This window comes from Pristiophorus japonicus, unplaced genomic scaffold (genome assembly GCF_044704955.1).
Source record: "Pristiophorus japonicus isolate sPriJap1 unplaced genomic scaffold, sPriJap1.hap1 HAP1_SCAFFOLD_37, whole genome shotgun sequence".
NCBI classification, from domain to species: Eukaryota; Metazoa; Chordata; class Chondrichthyes; family Pristiophoridae; genus Pristiophorus; species Pristiophorus japonicus.
In genome coordinates this window covers 3533846-3553000 of record NW_027253543.1, presented here as the reverse complement: position 1 = coordinate 3553000, position 19155 = coordinate 3533846, and the positions used below count along the sequence as shown (strand labels likewise).

The window sequence follows — 19155 nt, the reverse complement described above, 5'->3', positions numbered from 1 at the left end:
AATGTATAACCGTCGTCCCTTTACAACGTAACGTCACTTTGTCCATAGGAAGTGAGTGCGTTCGATCAGAGTTGCATTCCTTCTGTCTGATAAGGTCCCCGATCGGGATTTGCTTTTTAAATAAAAGCTTACTTTGTTTAAAGCACAAACGGTATTCGTTTCAGTTATTTTGTTGAACCAGATTGAGGGAAAAGAATCCACATTTACAGGGTAAGGCACTTCTGCAGTGGGAGACATATATTGGGACGGTGGTAAGACACTTCGGGTGGGGGAGAAATGCAATAGGATTGGATTAAGCCAATTCGGTTGGAGGAGGCATGCATTCTGACTGGGGCAAGGCATTTCTGGTGGGGGAGGCATATATTGTGACTGGGGTAATGCATTCGGCTGGGGGGGGCATGCACTTGAAATTTGGTAAAGCACTTCGGCTGGGGGAGGCATGTATCGGGACTGGGTTAAGGCACTTTGGCTGGGAGAGGCATATACTGGGCCTGCAGCAAGGCACTTTGGCTGGGGGAGGTATATACTGGGACTGAAGTAAGGCATTTTGACTGGGGAGGCTTTTTCCTGGTACTAGGGTAAGGCACTTCGGCTCTGGGAGGCATACACTGGGACAGTGGTAAGACGCTTTGACAGGGGGAGATGTGCAATGGGACTCGGGTAGGGCACTTCGGCTGGGGGAGGCCTGCACTGGGACTTGGGTAAGGCACTTCGGATGCGGAGGCTTGCACTCGGACTGGGGTAAGGCACTTCAGCTGGGGGAGGCATATATAGGGACTGGGTTGAAGCATTTCGGCTGGGGGAGGCATATCTTGGGACTGGGGTAAGACTGGGGTAAAACCCTTCTGCTGGGGGAGGCATGCACTGGAACTGGGGTAATGCACTTCGACTGGGGGAGGCTTGCACTGGGACTGGGGTAATGCACTTCGACTGGTGGAGGCGTGCACTGGGACTGGGGTAATGTACTTCGGCTGTGGGAGGCATGCACTGGGACTGGGGTAAGGCACTTCGGCTGGCGGAGGCATATACTGGGACTGGGGCAAGGTACTTCGGCTGGCCCTTGCTATCGTATTGGGAGCTCTGTCCTCTAATGCTTCAGGAAGTCAAAGTGGATCGAGTTACAATTTGCAAAGTCAGTGAGACCTTGGGATGAGCGGTTCCAGTTCCACATTCCAGTGAAATCTCAGGGTGTGGCTTATCCTCCAAGGGACCAATCATAGACAAAGGGTGCGGCGTGGCGGCCATTTTGGCAGTACAAATAAGCGCGTTCTTTATTAACCCGCTCCCTCCCTCCGCCCATCTCTCACCTGCTAACTCACCCACTGTGCATGCTCAGCTCACACTGCCCGGCTGATTGATGGCAGCTCCCGATCAATAGGGAGAGTGGGGGAGGGGCTGGAGGACCAGGCAGGCGGTTGGTCCTCCAGCCAATCACAGTTTGCGAGGGGTGGGGCTTGCAGCCCCAATTTGGCGAGGCTGGGTCTGGATCTCACTCATTGGTTGAAATTCTGCCCCATTGTTAAAGCTGATGTCCCTCAAACTCCAGGAGGAAATGGGACATTTCTGTCGTGGCTTTAAACAGATGGAACTCTGTGGGGTGGAGGAAACATTGCAGCATTTGGTAGTGACATGGATTCATTCAGGCCAGACAGCGGGGATTATTTCTGGAAATACCACAGTGTAGTTGTTTCTGTTGAAACAGATGAAATCCTGTCGTTATGGAGCAACCACACTTCTCGTGTCCTGATCAATCACGTGTGCAACAAGTGTCGTCATGGAAGTAAAGGATGGTATCAAATTGGAAAAAAAGGCATATAATGTTGTGAAGGGCAGTGGAAGGCCAGAGGATTGGGAATTTTTAGCAACCTGCAAAGGACGACTAAAAAATGAAAAAGACAGAAGAAAGCAGATGATAGCAAACTAGCAAGAAATAAAAAAACAGACAGTAAGAGCTTCTACAGGGATAGAAAAAGGAAACGAGTATTTAAAGTAAACATCGCTCACTTAGAGGATGACATTGGAGAATTATTAATGGGAAACATGGAAATTGCAGAGAGTTTGAACGAATATTTTGTATTACGCTTCACAGTAGTGGACACTAAAAACATACCAACAGTTGATAACCAAGGAGCTATTGCGGAGGGGGAGTGGGAAGGATGACTTAAAACAATCACTATCACTATAGATAAAGTGTTAATCAAACTTATGTGACTAAAGGTGGATAAGTCCTCAGGACCTGATGGCATGCATCCTAGGGTATTAAAAGAAATGGTTGCAGAGATAGTGCATGCAGTGTTTGTAAACTACCAAAATTCCCTGAATTCTGGAGAGGTTCCAGTGGACTGGAAAACTGCAAATGTAACACGCCTATTCAAGTAATGAGGGAGACAGAGAGCAGGAAACTATACATCAGTTAGCCTACCATCTGTTAGTGGGAAAATACTCGAGTTCATCATTAAGGAAGTACTAGCAGGATATTTAGAAAACTATACTTCAGTTAGGCAGAATTAGCATGGTTTTATGAAAGGGAAATCATGTTTGACAAATTTGCTGCAGTTGTTTGAGGATGTAGCGAGCAGAATGGATAAGAGAGAACCACTTGATGTTGTATATTTTGATTTCCAGAAAGCATTCGATAAGGTGCCACACAAAATATTACTGCACATGCTAAGAGCTCACGGGGTTGGGGGTAATATATCAGCATGGATAGAGGATTGCCGAACTAACAGAAAACAGAGAGTAAGGATACATGGGTCTTTTTCAGGTTGGCAAACAGTAACTAGTGTGGTGCCGCAGTGATAAGTACTGGGGCCTCAACTAATTAGAATTTATATTAATGACTTGGATGAAGGGACCTAGTGTAACATTTGCTGATGGCACAAAGATAGGTGGGAAAGCAAGTTGTGAGGAGGACGCAAATAATCTACAAATGGATATAGACAGGCTCAGGTGAGTGGGCAAAAATCTGGCAGATGGACTATAATGTGGTAAAATATCAGGTTATTTCATTTGGGTAGGACAAAAAAAGCAAATTATTATTTAGATGTGGACGATTATAAAATGCTGTTTTACAGAGAGATCTGGGGATTCTTGCACATGAAACACAAAAGGTTGGCATGCAGGTACAGCAATAATCAGGAAGGCAACCTGAATGCTGGCCGTTATTGCGAAGGGGATGGAGTCTAAATGTAGGGAAGTACTGCTACAACTGTAAGACCAAACCTGGGCTACTGCGCACAGTTTTGATCTGGACTTGTCTCCATTCTCGTGCCGAGAGGATTGATACACCCAGATGGGAAGGACAACATTTGGGTACACTGATTCCCCACCAATTCCCATTCCCCTTCTTTCTGGTGGATATGGAGTGGCCACTCTGTGTAATGAGCAAGTTATTAAGAATTGTCAGCAAGCTCTTTCCAATTGGAGATTTTATCAGTGGAAACTTTCACACACTATTGTAGATATTGTACCAAAGATCAATTTAGGATTAAAGTAAAAGTTCATAATTTTATTGCAAACTAAATTTCTGTTGAGAGTTGCTGAATTAAGGGGAAAGATAACCCACAATGTTTATTAAATGGAGACTGCAGCCCCGAGAACACAATCAGCAATATATCCAGAATATTAAAGTCCAGCCCAGTTATAGGGTTATTAACATCAGCAGAAAGAAACCCCAACTGTCTGAATGAACATGGTTCAGTCGGGATGTGATTAACAGCCTCAATAACAGCAGAATCCAACCCCTGCATTACTTGTGAACTCGCTGGTGTTTCAGCAGGATGGATGACTGAGTGAATCCCTTCCCGCACTCCAAGCAGGTGAACGGCCTCTCCCCAGTGTGTACTCGCTGGTGTGTCAGCATGTGGGATGACTGAGTGAACCCCTTCCCACATTCAGAGCAAGTGAATGGCCTCTCCCCAGTGTGAAATTACTGGTATCTCAGCAGGTGGGATGCCTGAGTGAATCCCTTCCCACACTCTGAGCAGGTGAATGGCCTCTCCCCAGTGTGAACTCGGCGGTGTGTCAGCAGGGTGGATGACACAGTGAATCCCTTCCCGCACTCAGAGCAGGTGAACGGCCTCTGCCCAATGTGAACTCGCTGGTGTGTCAGCAGGTGGGATGAAGAAGTGAATCCCTTCCCACACTCATAGCAGGTGAACGGCGTCTCCCCAGTGTGAACACGCTGGTGTTTCAGCAGGTTGGATGAACAAGTGAATCCCTTCCCACACTCCGAGCAGGTGAAGAGCCTCTCCCCAGTGTGAACTCGCTGGTGTTTCAGCAGGTCAGATGATGCAGTGAATCCGTTCCCACACTCCGAGCAGGTGAACGGCCTCTCCCCAGTGTGAACTCGCTGGTGTGTCAGTATGGTGGATGATGCAGTGAATCACTTCCCACACACAGGGCAGGTGAACGGCCTCTCCCCAGTGTGACTGCGTATATGAATTTCGAGCTCAGATGGTGATCTGAATCCCTTCCCACAGTCCCCACATTTCCACGGTTTCTCCATAGTGCGGGTATCCTTATGACTCTGGATGGTTGGATGATCAGCTGAAGCCTCGGCCACACACACAACACGTTTACAGTTTCTCCCCGCTGTGAATGGTGCGATGTTCCTTCAAGCTCTGTAACTGTTTAAAGCTCTTTCCACAGGCAGTGCACTGGAACACTCACTCGGGTCTGTGTATCTCGGAGCTTTTCCAGTCACACAGATATTTGAAATCTTTTCGCACAGAGAGAACAGACAAACATTTCTCCTTTCACTTTCAAAGGCCAATGATATTCAGGTCCTGATGAATCGATTGACTCCGTCAGATCTTGACACGATGTTTGGTTTGTGTTTCTTCTCTGAAAATCTCCCCTTCTAATATGCTGTAAAAGGAGATAACAAAACTCATCACAGTCAGTACAAGACACAAATTCAGGATAGACATATCGAGTTTCCATGGAACATTCTTTCCTCTCTTGTTCTTCCAAAGCTGTAAATCCTTGTCCCACGCATTGTCCCTCCTGCTGTGTTGAAATCCAAATCAACACACATTTCTAGCCTGTTTCTCCAGCACTTCCAGTTTTCACATCCAATTCTGGTTGGGGTTTAGTTCTACACTCACTGGTTGCCGTCCCTCTGCTCCCCTGAACGTTCTGACTGTGGCTGGGTTCAGGTCGACACTCACTGGTTCCCCACCTCCCCTGAAGATGCTGAGTCTGGCTGTGTTCAGTTCCGCACTCACGGGGTCCCCTACCTCTGCTCCCCTGATGGCGCGGTCTCTGGCTGGAGTCATTTCTACAATCACTGGGTCCTCTCCGTCCCTCCCCTCTTTCCCCACCACTGAAGGTACTGACTCTGGCTGGGTTCAGTTCTACACTCACTGGTTCACCTCCCCTGAAGGTACTGACTCTGGCTGGGTTCAGTTCATCACTCACTGGTTCCCCTCCGCTGAAGGTACTGACTCTGGCTGGGTTTAGTTCAACACTCACTGGTTCCCTTCCCCTGAAGGTGCTGACTCTGGCTGGGTTCAGTACTACACTCACTGGTTCCCCTCCCTTGAATGTACTGACTCTGGCTTGGTTCAGTTCTACACTCACTGGTTCCCCTCCCCTGAAGGTACTGACTGTGGCTGGGTTCAGTTCTAGACTCACTGCTTCCCGTCCCCTGAAGGTACTGACTCTGGCTGGTTTCAGTTCTACACTCACAGGTTCCCTCCCCTGAAGGTACTGACTCTGGCTGGGTTCAGTTCTACACTCACTGGTTCCCGTCCCCTGAAGGTACATAGAAACATAGAAACATAGAAAATAGGTGCAGGAGCAGGCCATTCAGCCCTTCTAGCCTGCACCGCCATTCAATGAGTTCATGGCTGAACATGAAACTTCAGTACCCCCTTCCTGCTTTCTCGCCATAACCCTTGATCCCCCGAGTAGTAAGGACTTCATCTAACTCCCTTTTGAATATATTTAGTGAATTGGCCTCAACTACTTTCTGTGGTAGAGAATTCCACAGGTTCACCACTCTCTGGGTGAAGAAGTTTCTCCTCATCTCGGTCCTAAATGGCTTACCCCTTATCCTCAGACTGTGACCCCTGGTTCTGGACTTCCCCAACATTGGGAACATTCTTTCTGCATCTAACCTGTCTAAACCCGTCAGAATTTTAAACGTTTCTATGAGGTCCCCTCTCATTCTTCTGAACTCCAGTGAATACAATCCCAATTGATCCAATCTTTCTTGATAGGTCAGTCCCGCCATCCCGGGAATCAGTCTGGTGAACCTTCGCTGCACTCCCTCAATAGCAAGAATGTCCTTCCTCAAGTTAGGAGACCAAAACTGTACACAATACTCCAGGTGTGGCCTCACCAAGGCCCTGTACAACTGTAGCAACACCTCCCTGCCCCTGTATTCAAATCCCCTCGCTATGAAGGCCAACATGCCATTTGCTTTCTTAACCGCCTGCTGTACCTGCATGCCAACCTTCAATGACTGATGTACCATGACACCCAGGTCTCGTTGCACCTTCCCTTTTCCTAATCTGTCACCATTCAGATAATAGTCTGTCTCTCTGTTTTTACCACCAAAGTGGATAACCTCACATTTATCCACATTATACTTCATCTGCCATGCATTTGCCCACTCACCTAACCTATCCAAGTCACTCTGCAGCCTAATAGCATCCTCCTCGCAGCTCACACTGCCACCCAACTTAGTATCATCCGCAAATTTGGAGATACTGCATTTAATCCCCTCGTCTAAATCATTAATGTACAATGTAAACAGCTGGGGCCCCAGCACAGAACCTTGCGGCACTCCACTAGTCACTGCCTGCCATTCTGAAAAGTACCCGTTTACTCCTACTCTTTGCTTCCTGTCTGACAACCAGTTCTCAATCCACGTCAGCACACTACCCCCAATCCCATGTGCTTTAACTTTGAACATTAATCTCTTGTGTGGGACCTTGTCGAAAGCCTTCTGAAAGTCCAAATATACCACATCAACTGGTTCTCCCTTGTCCACTTTACTGGAAACATCCTCAAAAAATTCCAGAAGATTTGTCAAGCATGATTTCCCTTTCACAAATCCATGCTGACTTGGACCTATCATGTCACCATTTTCCAGATGCACTGCTATGACATCCTTAATAATTGATTCCATCACTTTACCCACTACTGAGGTCAGGCTGACCGGTCTATAATTCCCTGTTTTCTCTCTCCCTCCTTTTTTAAAAAGTGGGGTTACATTGGCTACCCTCCACTCCATAGGAACTGATCCAGAGTCAATGGAATGTTGGAAAATGACTGTCAATGCATCCGCTATTTCCAAGGCCACCTCCTTAAGTACTCTAGGATGCAGTCCATCAGGCCCTGGGGATTTATCGGCCTTCAATCCCATCAATTTCCCCAACACAATTTCCCGACTAATAAAGATTTCCCTCAGTTCCTCTTCCTTACTAGACCCTCTGACCCCTTTTACATCCGGAAGGTTGTTTGTATCCTCCTTAGTGAATACCGAACCAAAGTACTTATTCAATTGATCCGCCATTTCTTTGTTCCCCGTTATGACTTCCCCTGATTCTGACTGCAGGGGACCTACGTTTGTCTTCACCAACCTTTTTCTCTTTACATACCTATAGAAACTTTTGCAATCCGCCTTAATGTTCCCTGCAAGCTTCTTCTCGTACTCCATTTTCCCTGTCCTAATCAAACCCTTTGTCCTCCTCTGCTGAGTTCTAAATTTCTCCCAGTCCCCAGGTTCGCTGCTATTTCTGGCAAATTTGTATGCCACTTCCTTGGCTTTAATACTATCCCTGATTTCCCTAGATAGCCACGGTTGAGCCACCTTCCCCTTTTTATTTTTACGCCAGACAGGAATGTACAATTGTTGTACTTCATCCATGCGGTCTCTAAATGTCTGCCATTGCCCATCCACAGTCAACCCCCTAAGTATCATTCGCCAATCTATCCTAGCCAATTCACGCCTCATACCTTCAAAGTTACCCTTCTTTAAGTTCTGGACCATGGTCTCTGAAATTACTGTTTCATTCTCCATCCTAATGCAGAATTCCACCATATTATGGTCACTCTTCCCCAAGGGGCCTCGCACAATGAGATTGTTAATTAATCCTCTCTCATTACACAACACCCAGTCTAAGATGGCCTCCCCCCTAGTTGGTTCCTCAACATATTGGTCTAGAAAACCATCCCTTATGCACTCCAGGAAATCCTCCTCCACCGTATTGCTTCCAGTTTGGCTAGCCCAATCTATGTGCATATTAAAGTCACCCATTATAACTGCTGCACCTTTATTGCATGCACCCCTAATTTCCTGTTTGATGCCCTCCCCAACATCCCTATTACTGTTTGGAGGTCTGTACACAACTCCTACTAACGTTTTTTGCCCTTTGGTGTTCTGCAGCTCTACCCATGTAGATTCCACATCATCCAAGCTAATGTCTTTCCTAACTATTGCATTAATCTCCTCTTTAACCAGCAATGCTACCCCACCTCCTGGGTCTGTCTGGGTTCAGTTCTACACTCACTGGTTCCCCTCACTTGAAGGTACTGACTATGGCTGGGTTTAGTTCTACAGTCACTGGTTCCCCTCCCCTGAATGTGCTGACTCTGGTTGGGTTTATTTCTGAACTCACTGGTTCCCGTCACTCTCCTCCCCTGAACGTTCTGACTGTGGCTGGGTTCAGGTAGACACTCACTGGTTCCCCACCTCCCCTGAAGATGCTGAGTCTGGCTGTGTTCAGTTCCGCACTCACTGGTTCCCCTACCTCTGCTCCCCTGCTGGTGCGGTCTCTGGCTGGGGTCATTTCTACAATCACTGGGTCCTCTCCGTCCCTCCCCTCATTCCCCACCACTGAAGGTACTGACTCTGGCTGGGTTCAGTTCTACACTCACTGGTTCACCTCCCCTGAAGGTACTGACTCTGGTTGGGTTCAGTACTACATTCACTGGTTCCCCTCCCTTGAAGGTACTGACTCTGGCCTGGTTCAGTTCTACAATCACTGGTTCCCATCCCCTGAAGGTACTGACTCTGGCTGGGTTCAGTTCTACACTCAATGGTTCTCCTCCTCTGAATGTACTGTCTCTGGCTGGGTTCGGTTCTACGGTCACTGTTTCCCCTCCCCTGAAGGTACTGACTTTGGCTGGGAACAGTTCTACACTCACTGGTTTCCCTCCCCTGAGGGTACTGACTCTGGCTGTGTTCAGTTCTACACTCACTGGTTCCCCTCCCCTGAAGGTACTGACTCTAGCTGGGTTCAGTTCTACACTCACTGTTTCCCCTCCCCTGAAGCTCCTGACTCTGGCTGGGTTCAGTTCTACACTCACTGATCCCCCTCACCTGAAGGTACTGACTCTGGCTGGGTTCAGTTCTACACTCACTGGTTCCCCTCCCCTGAAGGTACTGACTCTGGCTGGGTTCAGTTCTACACTCACAGGTTCCCCTCCCCTGAAGGTACTGACTCTGGCTGGGTTGTTCTACACTCACAGGTTCCCCTCCCTTTAAGGTACTGACTCTGTCTGGGTTCAGTTCTACACTCACTGGATCCCCTCCCCTGAAGGTACTGATTCTGGCTGGGTTGTTCTACACTCACAGGTTCCCCTCCCTTTAAGGTACTGACTCTGTCTGTGTTCAGTTCTACACTCACTGGTTCCCCTCCCCTGAAGGTACTGACTCTGTCTGGGTTCAGTTCTACACTCACTGGTTCCCCTCCCCTGAAGGTACTGACTCTGGCTGGGTTCAGTTCTACACTCACAGGTTCCCCTCCCCTGAAGGTACTGACTCTGTCTGGGTTCAGTTCTACACTCACTGGTTCCCCTCCCCTGAAGGTACGAACTCTGGCTGGGTTCAGTTCCAGACACTGACATCATTCACTTTGTTCCTCACCAAGATGGCTGCGCTTGCGCTGTGCTGCTCAGTGAATCAAAATGACGGCGTGAACCTGCCTTCCTGTACCAAGATGGCCACCATGAGTCTGGGCCTGTGACCGGGAGAAAGCCCCGAAGCTGCAACCGCCGATATTCCGGTTATTATTCCGGGCTTGCGGCGGACACCGGTTGTTCATGCAGCCTCCCCGGCTACCCGCTGGTCCATTACTCCGCTCCGTCACGCTAAAAAGCACACTTCTTCTGGAGCCTGTACAAAACGTGTGTCCTCCGCCATTACACGCACCGCGCATGCTCCAAACACAGCCAGGATCCGCGCCTGCGCACTGAGCTCCTGTAGCCTGGGTGCGGCTCATTCTCCCCCGCGGGGCATGCTGGCGACATAAGACCATGAGAAATAGGAGCTGGAGTTGGCCACCCAGACCCGCGGCCCTGTTCTTCATTCAATAAGGTCATGGCTTGTCTGAACATTGGCTCAGCTCCATTCCCTGCCCGCTCTCCAGAACTCTTTACTCCCTTAACTCTCAAAAATCTGGCTATCTCCGCCTTAAATATATTCAATGATCCAGACTCCACTGCTCTCTGCTGCAGAGAATTCCACAGATTTATAACCCTCTGAGAGAAGAAATTCCTCCTCATCTCTGTTTTAAATAGGCTGAGAAGAAAGATTGCATTTGTGACTCGAACAAGATTTAATGTGATTGCATTGGGCACTGAACCATGTTTATTCTGGCAGCTTTTTTTAACTTTCTGATGATCTTAATAACCCCTATACCTGAACATAAGAACATAAGAAATAGCAACAGGAGTAGGCCATAAGGCCCCCCTTGTTCCTGCTCCGCCATTCAATAAGATCATGACTGTTCTGATCATGGACTCAGCTCCATTTCCCCGCCCGTTCCCCATACCCCCATATCCCCATATCATTTAAGAAACTGTCTATTTCCGTCTTAAATTTACTCAATGGCCTAGCATCTACAGTTCTCTGAGGCAGTGAAGTGTAGCGATTTACAACCCTCTGAGAGAAAAAATTTCTCCTCATCTCTGTTTTAAATGGGCGGCCCCTTTTTCTAAGATCATGCACTCTAATTCTAGCCTCCTCATTATCAGTGGAAACATCCTCTCTGCATCCACCTTATCAAGCCCCCTCACAATCTTATACGTTTTGATAAGATCACCTTTCATTCTTCTGAATTCCAGTGAGTAGAGGCCCAACCTACTTAATCGTTCCTCATAAGTCAAACCTCTCATGCCCAGAATCAACCGAGTGAACCTTCTCTGAGCTGCCTCCAAAACGAGTATATCCTTTCATAAATATGGAAACGAAAACTGCACGCAGTATTCCAGGTGTGGCCTCACATATAGCTGTGGCAAGAATTCCCTGCTTTTATACCACATTCGTTTTGCAATAAAGGCCAAGATACAATTGGCCTTCCTGATCACTTGCTGTACCTGCATACTATCCTGTTGCGTTTCATGCACAAGTAACCCCCAGGTCCCGCTGTACTGCGGTACTTTGCAATCTTTTGCCATTTAAATATTATGTTGCTCTTTGATTTTTTCTGCCAAAGTGAATGACTTCACACTTTCCAACATTATAGTCCATCTGCCAAATTTTTCCTCACTCACTTAGCCCGTCTATGTCCATTTGCAGATTTGTTGTGTTCCTCTCACAAATTGCTTTTCCTTCGATCTTTGTATCATCAGCAAACTTGGCTATGTTACACTCAGTCCCTTTTTCCAAGTCGTTAATATAGATTGTAAAGCTGGAGATCAATACCCTCTATAAATGTTGAATAAATTATCTTGGTTTCAAACACAGTTTGTTTAATATTTGATTCTTCCATGATCAGAGGAGCTTAATTGATGTTCTGTTATGGACTGTTCCCTTTTAGGGCTTTTTCTTAATCTAACTTATATCACTTCTAACCAAGTTCGCTTTCTAGCATATCAAACCGCAAACTTGTTCCATTTGCATACACGACTTGTGGTTGTAGTAGACTTAACTGCAGTGTCTCACTTTAAACTCAGCTGAAATCTTTTGAACCACACCTTTATTGAACTGTGTTGCATAAGATTTGAAATCCGTTAATTTCTCGAACAGTTAACCCGTTTCTGAAACCGATTGAATATTAAAAACTCATTCACACATTTTGCACGTGATAGCATGTGAAATATTCTGATATTTGTAATCATCATTGCCACAAGCTTCTTTCCCTAGTGACCGACTCTTTCCCTCTCCCCAACTTCTGTCTGTGCCTGAACCAGACTGTTCGCAACCTTGGTGACATACTTAACACTGAAATAAGTTTTTGACCACATATCCACAAAATAACTAAGAATGCCTATTTCCGCCTCTGTAACATCGCCCATCTCCTCTCATGCCTCAGCCCATCCACTGCTGAAGCCCTCATTCATGCCTTTTTTTACTTCTGGACTTGACTATTCCAATGCACTCCTCCCACATTCTGACCTACATAAACTAGTGTTGATCCAAAGCTCGGCTGCCCATGTCCTAACTCGCACCAAGTCCAGCTCACCCATCACCCACTGTGCTCGCTGACCTACATTAGCTTCCAGTGAATCAATGCCTTGATTTCAAAATTCCCGCTCACACTGTGCCGCCCCCCTCACCCACCGTTCCCGCCCATGAGATATCAGTCTTTCTGAGTATCCCTGATTATAATTCTTCAACCATTGGTGGATTTTGTGGCTGTGCTTTCTGTTGCCCAGGCCCTAATTCTGGAACATCCAGCCTTCACATTTCTGTCTAAACCGTGCTGTACCTGCCCTGGCAGTTTTTGATACGATAGTGTCGAGCACGTTTTTCGTCTGTATCTAATTTGTGCTGTATCTTCGCAGAGTATTTGACGGGACAGTGTAGAGTGATTTTTACTCAATATGTAACCCGTGTTGTTCCTGCCCTGGGTGTGTTTGATGGGAAAGTGTAGAGGGAGATTTATTCTGTATCTAACCCTTGCTTTACCTACCATGGGAATGGTTAATGGGACAATGTAGAAGGATATTTACTCTGCATTATAACCCTGTCTGTACCTGCTGTGGAGTGGCTGATAGGACAGTGTAGAGGGAATTTACTCTGTATCTATCATTTGTATACTTGCCCTGGGAATGTTTGCTGGGACAGTTTAGAGGGAACATTACTCTATTTGTACCCAGTGCTGTGCGTGCCCCAGAAGTGTTTAATGGACAGTGTAGAGGGAGTTTTACTCTGTATCTAACCCGTGTATTACCTGTGATGGGAGTGTTTGATAGATCAGTGTAGAGGGAACTTTCCTCTGTATCTAACCCGTGTTGTACCTGCCCTGGGAATGTCTGGTTGAACATTATAGAGGGAGATCTCCTCAAAATCGAATAAATGCTACATCTGCCCTGGAATGCCTGGGGCATTAGAGGGAGATGTACTATGTTTCTAACCGGTACTGAACTTGCCCTGGGAACTGTATAGCGGAAGCTTTGGTCTGTATTTAAGCCATGTTGTACCTGCCCTGGGAGAGTTTGATGGGACAGTGTATTGGGATCCTTACTGTGTACCTACTCATATCCGTTATACCCCTAGAAGGACGAAATGCGCACTGTGACTCCGGGCGTAGCTCCTCAGCCGGAGTGCATGGAGTGCATCATCACCCCCAGCAACCAAATTTTAATTTGATTTAAGTTTACTATCCAAAGTTTAATTGGTTTATTTTGTTGGTTCTAGTGCCACCCTCCCCCCACCCCAGCTTTAATCAGGGGACACTTGATTTACAGATCAACAACAAAATAGTTGTGCTATACCTGCCCTGGGATTTTTTTATTGGAACAGTGTAGAGGGAGAAATTACTCTGTAATTATCCCGTGCTATTCCTGCCCTGGAGTGTTTGTGGGACATGTACTCCATATGTTCTGTACCAGCAGTCGTCTGTTTGTTGCGAGAATGTTGAGGGAGCTTTATTCTGGATATAACCCATGCTGTACCTGCCCTGGGATTGTTTAATGGGACCGTGTAGAGAGAGATTTACTCTCTGTTTCAACCGTGCTGTACTTCACCTGAGAGTATTTAATGTGGCAGAGTAGAATGGATGGAGCTCTACACTGTATCTCAACCATGTATCACATCATGGGCCACCCCAACCTGCAAGAGAACATCTCCACAGGTTGGGGCTGTAAAAAGAGCTGGAGCACTGGGCTCCTGGACATCATGCGCCACCCCGACCTGCGAGAGAACATCTCCACAGATCGGGGCTATAAAAAGAGCAGGAGCGAGCCACTGCAGCTTCAGTGTGAGCTGAAACAAATGTGTGACGGCTTCGAGGTAGACGACTGGGTGACATCATCAGGGCCCAGATTGCCATTTGGAGCATGGGCAGGAGCATCGGCAGGGCCCTGGTACAGCAGAGGAACATGGAAGGTTGTGCTGGACTTGCGACGAGTGATCGGGACAGAGGAGTGATGAAGGAGCATGACTCAGATTTGGTGGGTGATCGTGATGGAGGTTCAGCGAATGTTTGGTGCAGAGATGGGGCAGGAGATTGTGGCGGAGGTGCGGTGCGTGTTTTCTTGGAGGAGGAGCAGAGAGGGATCGTGGTGGAGGTGCAGCGAATGTTTGTGGTGGAGGAGTGGCGAGAGGTCGTGGCGGAGGTACGGCGAATGAGGATACCAGGTGCAAAAGGGGCAAGAGCCCAGGGGCAGCACGGACCAGCCCACACTGTTACATTTGTGCACACTAGCTCCGTACAGCAAAACAGGTCTCCAGTAATCCTGATTTACCCTTGACACTGGACCAATCCTAGCTTTGTCATGCCCGTGTCGTGGCTGGTGTGCAACGGTCACCACACGTTAAAAACAATCCACCGATAGGCATCTTCCACCTCCTCAATTGGAGGTCAGGACTTGAATATTGGGTCCTTCATTGAAACATATGTGATCTCATGTGGAAGCAAATCATCCACGTTCGAGGGACCGGCTATGATCATCAAAACCGAGCTTTACCTGCGCTGGTATTGTTCAGAACAGTGTAGAGGGAGATTTATTCTGCATCTATCCCATGCTGTTGTTTCCTCTGGCACTGACTCTCACTGGGGTACAGTTTCGTTGACACAGATTTACTGTATATTTAATTCGTGCTGTACCTATCCTGGGAATGTTTGATAGGATAATGTAGAGTGAGCTTTATTCATTATCTAACCAATGCAGTATCTGAGAATGTGTAAAGAAGGGTTGCGAATGTGGTAGATGGATAGAGAATGTGGCAAAAGGATGGAGATAGGGAATCATGGGACAATAGCTAAAGAAATGTCAAGATGCAGACAACTGCAGAATGGACAGTAAAAAAGGGGTTACCAATTGTTGAAGTTGAGGATAAACACAGGTCATGAGAAAGATGCAAGGCGGCACAAAGAAAGAAAACAATCCCAGATAGGAGGGGAAAAGTAATAGCTTTTACTGATAAGGAGGAAGGGAAACTAATTGGGTTCTTTTCTGATAAGGGAAGACAGTGCAGAAAAGCTATAATTAACCTGACCCTTACACCAGCCCTAATTGGGAGACTTTCTTGCCTGCCATTGGACGTACTCGGGAAGGGGGGGGAGGCAGAAAGGGATTGGATAGATCAAGTGCTAATCATATGTGTCCTGTTTTGAAAATGTATAAATGTTTTGTGTCGCGCTGAAAAGGGGCTTATCCAGGGGAAGGTAAATAGACTCTGATTGAAAGTGTCCCTTTGTCTTGACAAGCCCCGGCCGGAGAATCTTCAATAAAGCTATTTTACGAAAAGGCAAGAAGGTGTTCGCGTCAGTGTATTCGCTGAAACAGATTGAGGGAAAACGAATCCGTACTAACATATCCACTCTGGAATGCATGGGACAGGTTGAGGGAGATATACTCCATATCTCACCTTGGAATGTCTAGTGGGATAGTGTTGAGGAAGCTTTACTCTGTATCTAATCAAGGCAAGGATATCCTTCCTCAGAGAATGAGACCAAAACAGTGCACAGTACTCCAGGTGTGGTAACGGAGTGAAGGTTTCTGGGGAGATGGCAGGGAATGGAGCTGAGTCTATGATCATACCAGCAATTACCTTATTGAATGGGGAGCATGCTCGGGGGTCCGGGTGGCCCCCTCCTGCTCCTATTTCTCATGGTCTTGTGTACCCAGCATGCCCCGCGGTGGAGAATGTGCCGCACCCAGACTACAGCAGCTCAGTGCGCAGGCGCGGGCCCTGGCTGTGTTTGGAGCATGCGCGGTGCGTGTAATGGTGGCGGCAACACGTTTTGTATAGGCTCCTTGGAGGTGTCCTTTTCAGCGGGATAGAGTGGAGAAATGGACCAGCGGGCAGCCGGGGAGGCTTCATAAACAACCGGCGCCTGCTGCAAGCCTGGAATAATAACCGGAATATCGGCGGTTGCAGCTTCGAGGGTTTATCCCGTTCACAGCCCCAGGCTAACGGCGGCCATCTTCATGCAGGAAGGCAGCTTCAGCGCTCCGCTATTTTGATTCAATGAGTAGCAGAGCGCATGTGTGGCCATCTTGGTGCAGGAACAAAGTAAATGATGTCAATGTCTGGAACTCAACCCAGCCAGAGTGAGTACCTTCAGGGGAGGGGAACCAGTAAGTCTAGAATTGAACCAAGCCGGAGTCAGTACCTTCAGGGGAGGAGAGGGAGGGGAAACAGATTGTCGAACTGAACCCAGCCAGAGTCTGCTTCTTCAGGGGAGGGGAACCAGTGAGTGTAGAACTGAACCCAGCCAGAGTCAGTCCCTTCAGGGGAAGGGAACCAGTGAGTGTAGAACTGAACCCAGCCAGAGTCAGCACCTTCAGGGGAGGGGAACCAGTGAGTGTCGAACTGAACCCAGCCAGTCAGCATCTTCCGGGGAGGGCACCAGTGAGTGTAGAACTGAACCCAACCAGAGTCAGTACCTTCAGGGGAGGGGAAGCAGATTGTCGAACTGAATCCAGCCAGAGTCAGCATCTTCAGGGGAGGGGAAATAGTAAGTGTAGAACTGAACCCAGCCAGAGTCAGCACCTTCAGGGGAGGGGAACCAGTGAGTGTCGAACTGAACCCAGCCAGAGTCAGTATCTTCAGGGGAGGGGAACCAATGAATGTAGAACTGTACACAGCCAGAGTCAGCACATTCAGAGTTTGAATGCGATGGGAACCAACGAGTGTAGAGCTGAACCCAGACAGAGTGATCATTTTCAAGTTAGGGGAACCAGTGAGTGCCGAACTGAACCCAGCCGGAGGCAGCACATTCAGAGGAGAAATGCGAAGGGAACCAGTGAGTGTAGAGCTGAACCCAGACAGAGTGATCATTTTCAGGTTAGGTTAACCAGTAAGTGTAGAGCTAAACCCAGCCAGAGTCAGCACCTTCCGGGAAGGGAACCAGTGAGTGTAGAACTGAACCCAGCCAGAGTCAGTAACTTCAGGGGATGGGAACCAGTGAGTGTAGAACTGAACCCAGCCAGAGTCAGTACCTTCAGGGTAGGGTAACCAGTGATTGTAGATCTGAACCCAGCCAGTCAGCATTTTCCGGGGAGGGAACCAGTGAGTGTAGAACTGGACCCAGCCAGAGTCAGTACCTTCAGGGGAGGGGAAGCAGATTGTCGAACTGAATCCAGCCAGAGTCAGCATCTTCAGGGGAGGGGAAATAGTAAGTGTAGAACTAAACCCAGCCAGAGTCAGCACCTTCAGGGGAGGGGAACCAGTGAATGCACAACTGAACCCAGCCAGAGTCTACACCTACAGGGGAGGAGTGTGAGAGGTACCAATTAGTGTAGAACTGAACCAAGCCAGTCAGGTCCTTCAGGGGAGAAGAGAGATGGGAGGGCGGGGAAGGAGTGAGTATAGAACTGAACCCTGCCACAGTCAGAACGTTAAGGGGAGGGGAGAGATGGGAGGGATGGTAAGCATGGAGTATAGAACTGAACCCAGCCACAGAAGATACCTTCAGGTTCTCTCCCTGGGTCCTCTCCTGTCTGGTGTAGAAATCCCCTGGGTACGGGAATGGAGACAAGTCCAGACAAAAACTGTGCGCAGTACTCCAGCTGGGTCTTACCAATACCCTATAAAGTTGTAGCAGGACGTCCCGACTTTTATACTCCGTCCCCCTTGCAATAACGGCCAACATTCCATTTGCCTACCTGATTACTTGCTGCACCTGCATACTAACTTTTTGAGTTTCATATACAAGAAACCCCAGATCGCTCAGTATAGCAGTAGTTTGTAATCGTCCATTGAAATAATGATTTGCTTTGTTATTTTTCCTACCAAAGGAGATAACCTGACATTTTAGCACATTGTCGTCCATCTGCCAGATATTTGCCCACTCACTGAGCCTGTCTATATCCCTTTGTAGATTCTTTGCGCCCTCCGCACAGCTTGCTTTCCCACCTATCTTTGTATCATCAGCAAATTTGGTTGCGTTACACTCGGTCACTTTATCCAAGTCATTAATATCAATTATAAATAGTTGATGTCCCAGCACTGATCCCTGCGGCACCCCACTCGTAACAGTTTGCCAACCTGAAAATGACCCATTTATCCCGATTCTGTTTTGTGTGTTACCCAATCCTCGATCCATGGTGATATATTACCGACAACCCGGTGAGCTCTTATCCAGTGCAGTAACCTTATCGAATACTTTCTGGAAATCCAAATATACAACATCAACTGATTGTCCTTTATCCACTCTGCTCCTTACATCTTCAAAAAACTCCAGCAAATTTGTCAAACATGATTTACCTTTCATAAAACCATGCTGACTCTGCTTGACTGCAATATGATTTTCTAAATGTCCTGCTACTACTTCCTAAATGATGGAATTCAGAATTTTCCCATTGACAGATGGTCGGCTAAGTGGTCTATAGTTTCCTGCTTTCTGTCTCCCTCCTTTCTGAAATAGGGGTGTTACATTTGCATTTTCCAGTCCACTGGGACCTCTCCAGAATTCAGGGAATGTTGGTAGATTACAACCAGTGCATCCACTATCTCTGCAGCCACGTATTTTAAGACCCTAGGATTCATGCCATCAGGTCCAGGGGACTTGTCCACCTTTAATCCCATTATTTTGCTGAGTACTTCATCACTAGTGACAGTGATTCTTTTAAGGTTCCCACCCCCCACAATAACTCCTTTATCAACTCTTGGGATGGTTTTAGTGTCCTCTACCGTGAAGACCGATAGAAAATATCTGTTCAAAGTCTCTTCCATTTCCGTGTTTCCCATGATTAATTCTCGAGTCTCATCTTCTAAGGGACCAACGTTTACTTTAGCTACTCGTT

The 19155-nt window shown here is 47.5% G+C and overlaps 1 protein-coding gene across 1 annotated transcript in view; it reads right to left on the bottom strand.

Annotated features, from left to right (window-relative positions):
- The window catches only part of LOC139250314 (zinc finger protein 239-like), a 42755-nt gene extending 24573 nt beyond the window's left edge, over positions 1-18182 (bottom strand). Inside the window, exon 1 of the mRNA XM_070872804.1 lies at positions 18045-18182. Coding sequence (XP_070728905.1) covers positions 18045-18182 — 138 coding nt within the window. The remainder of the gene's footprint in view (positions 1-18044) is intronic.
- Between the last annotated feature and the right edge of the window lie 973 nt (positions 18183-19155).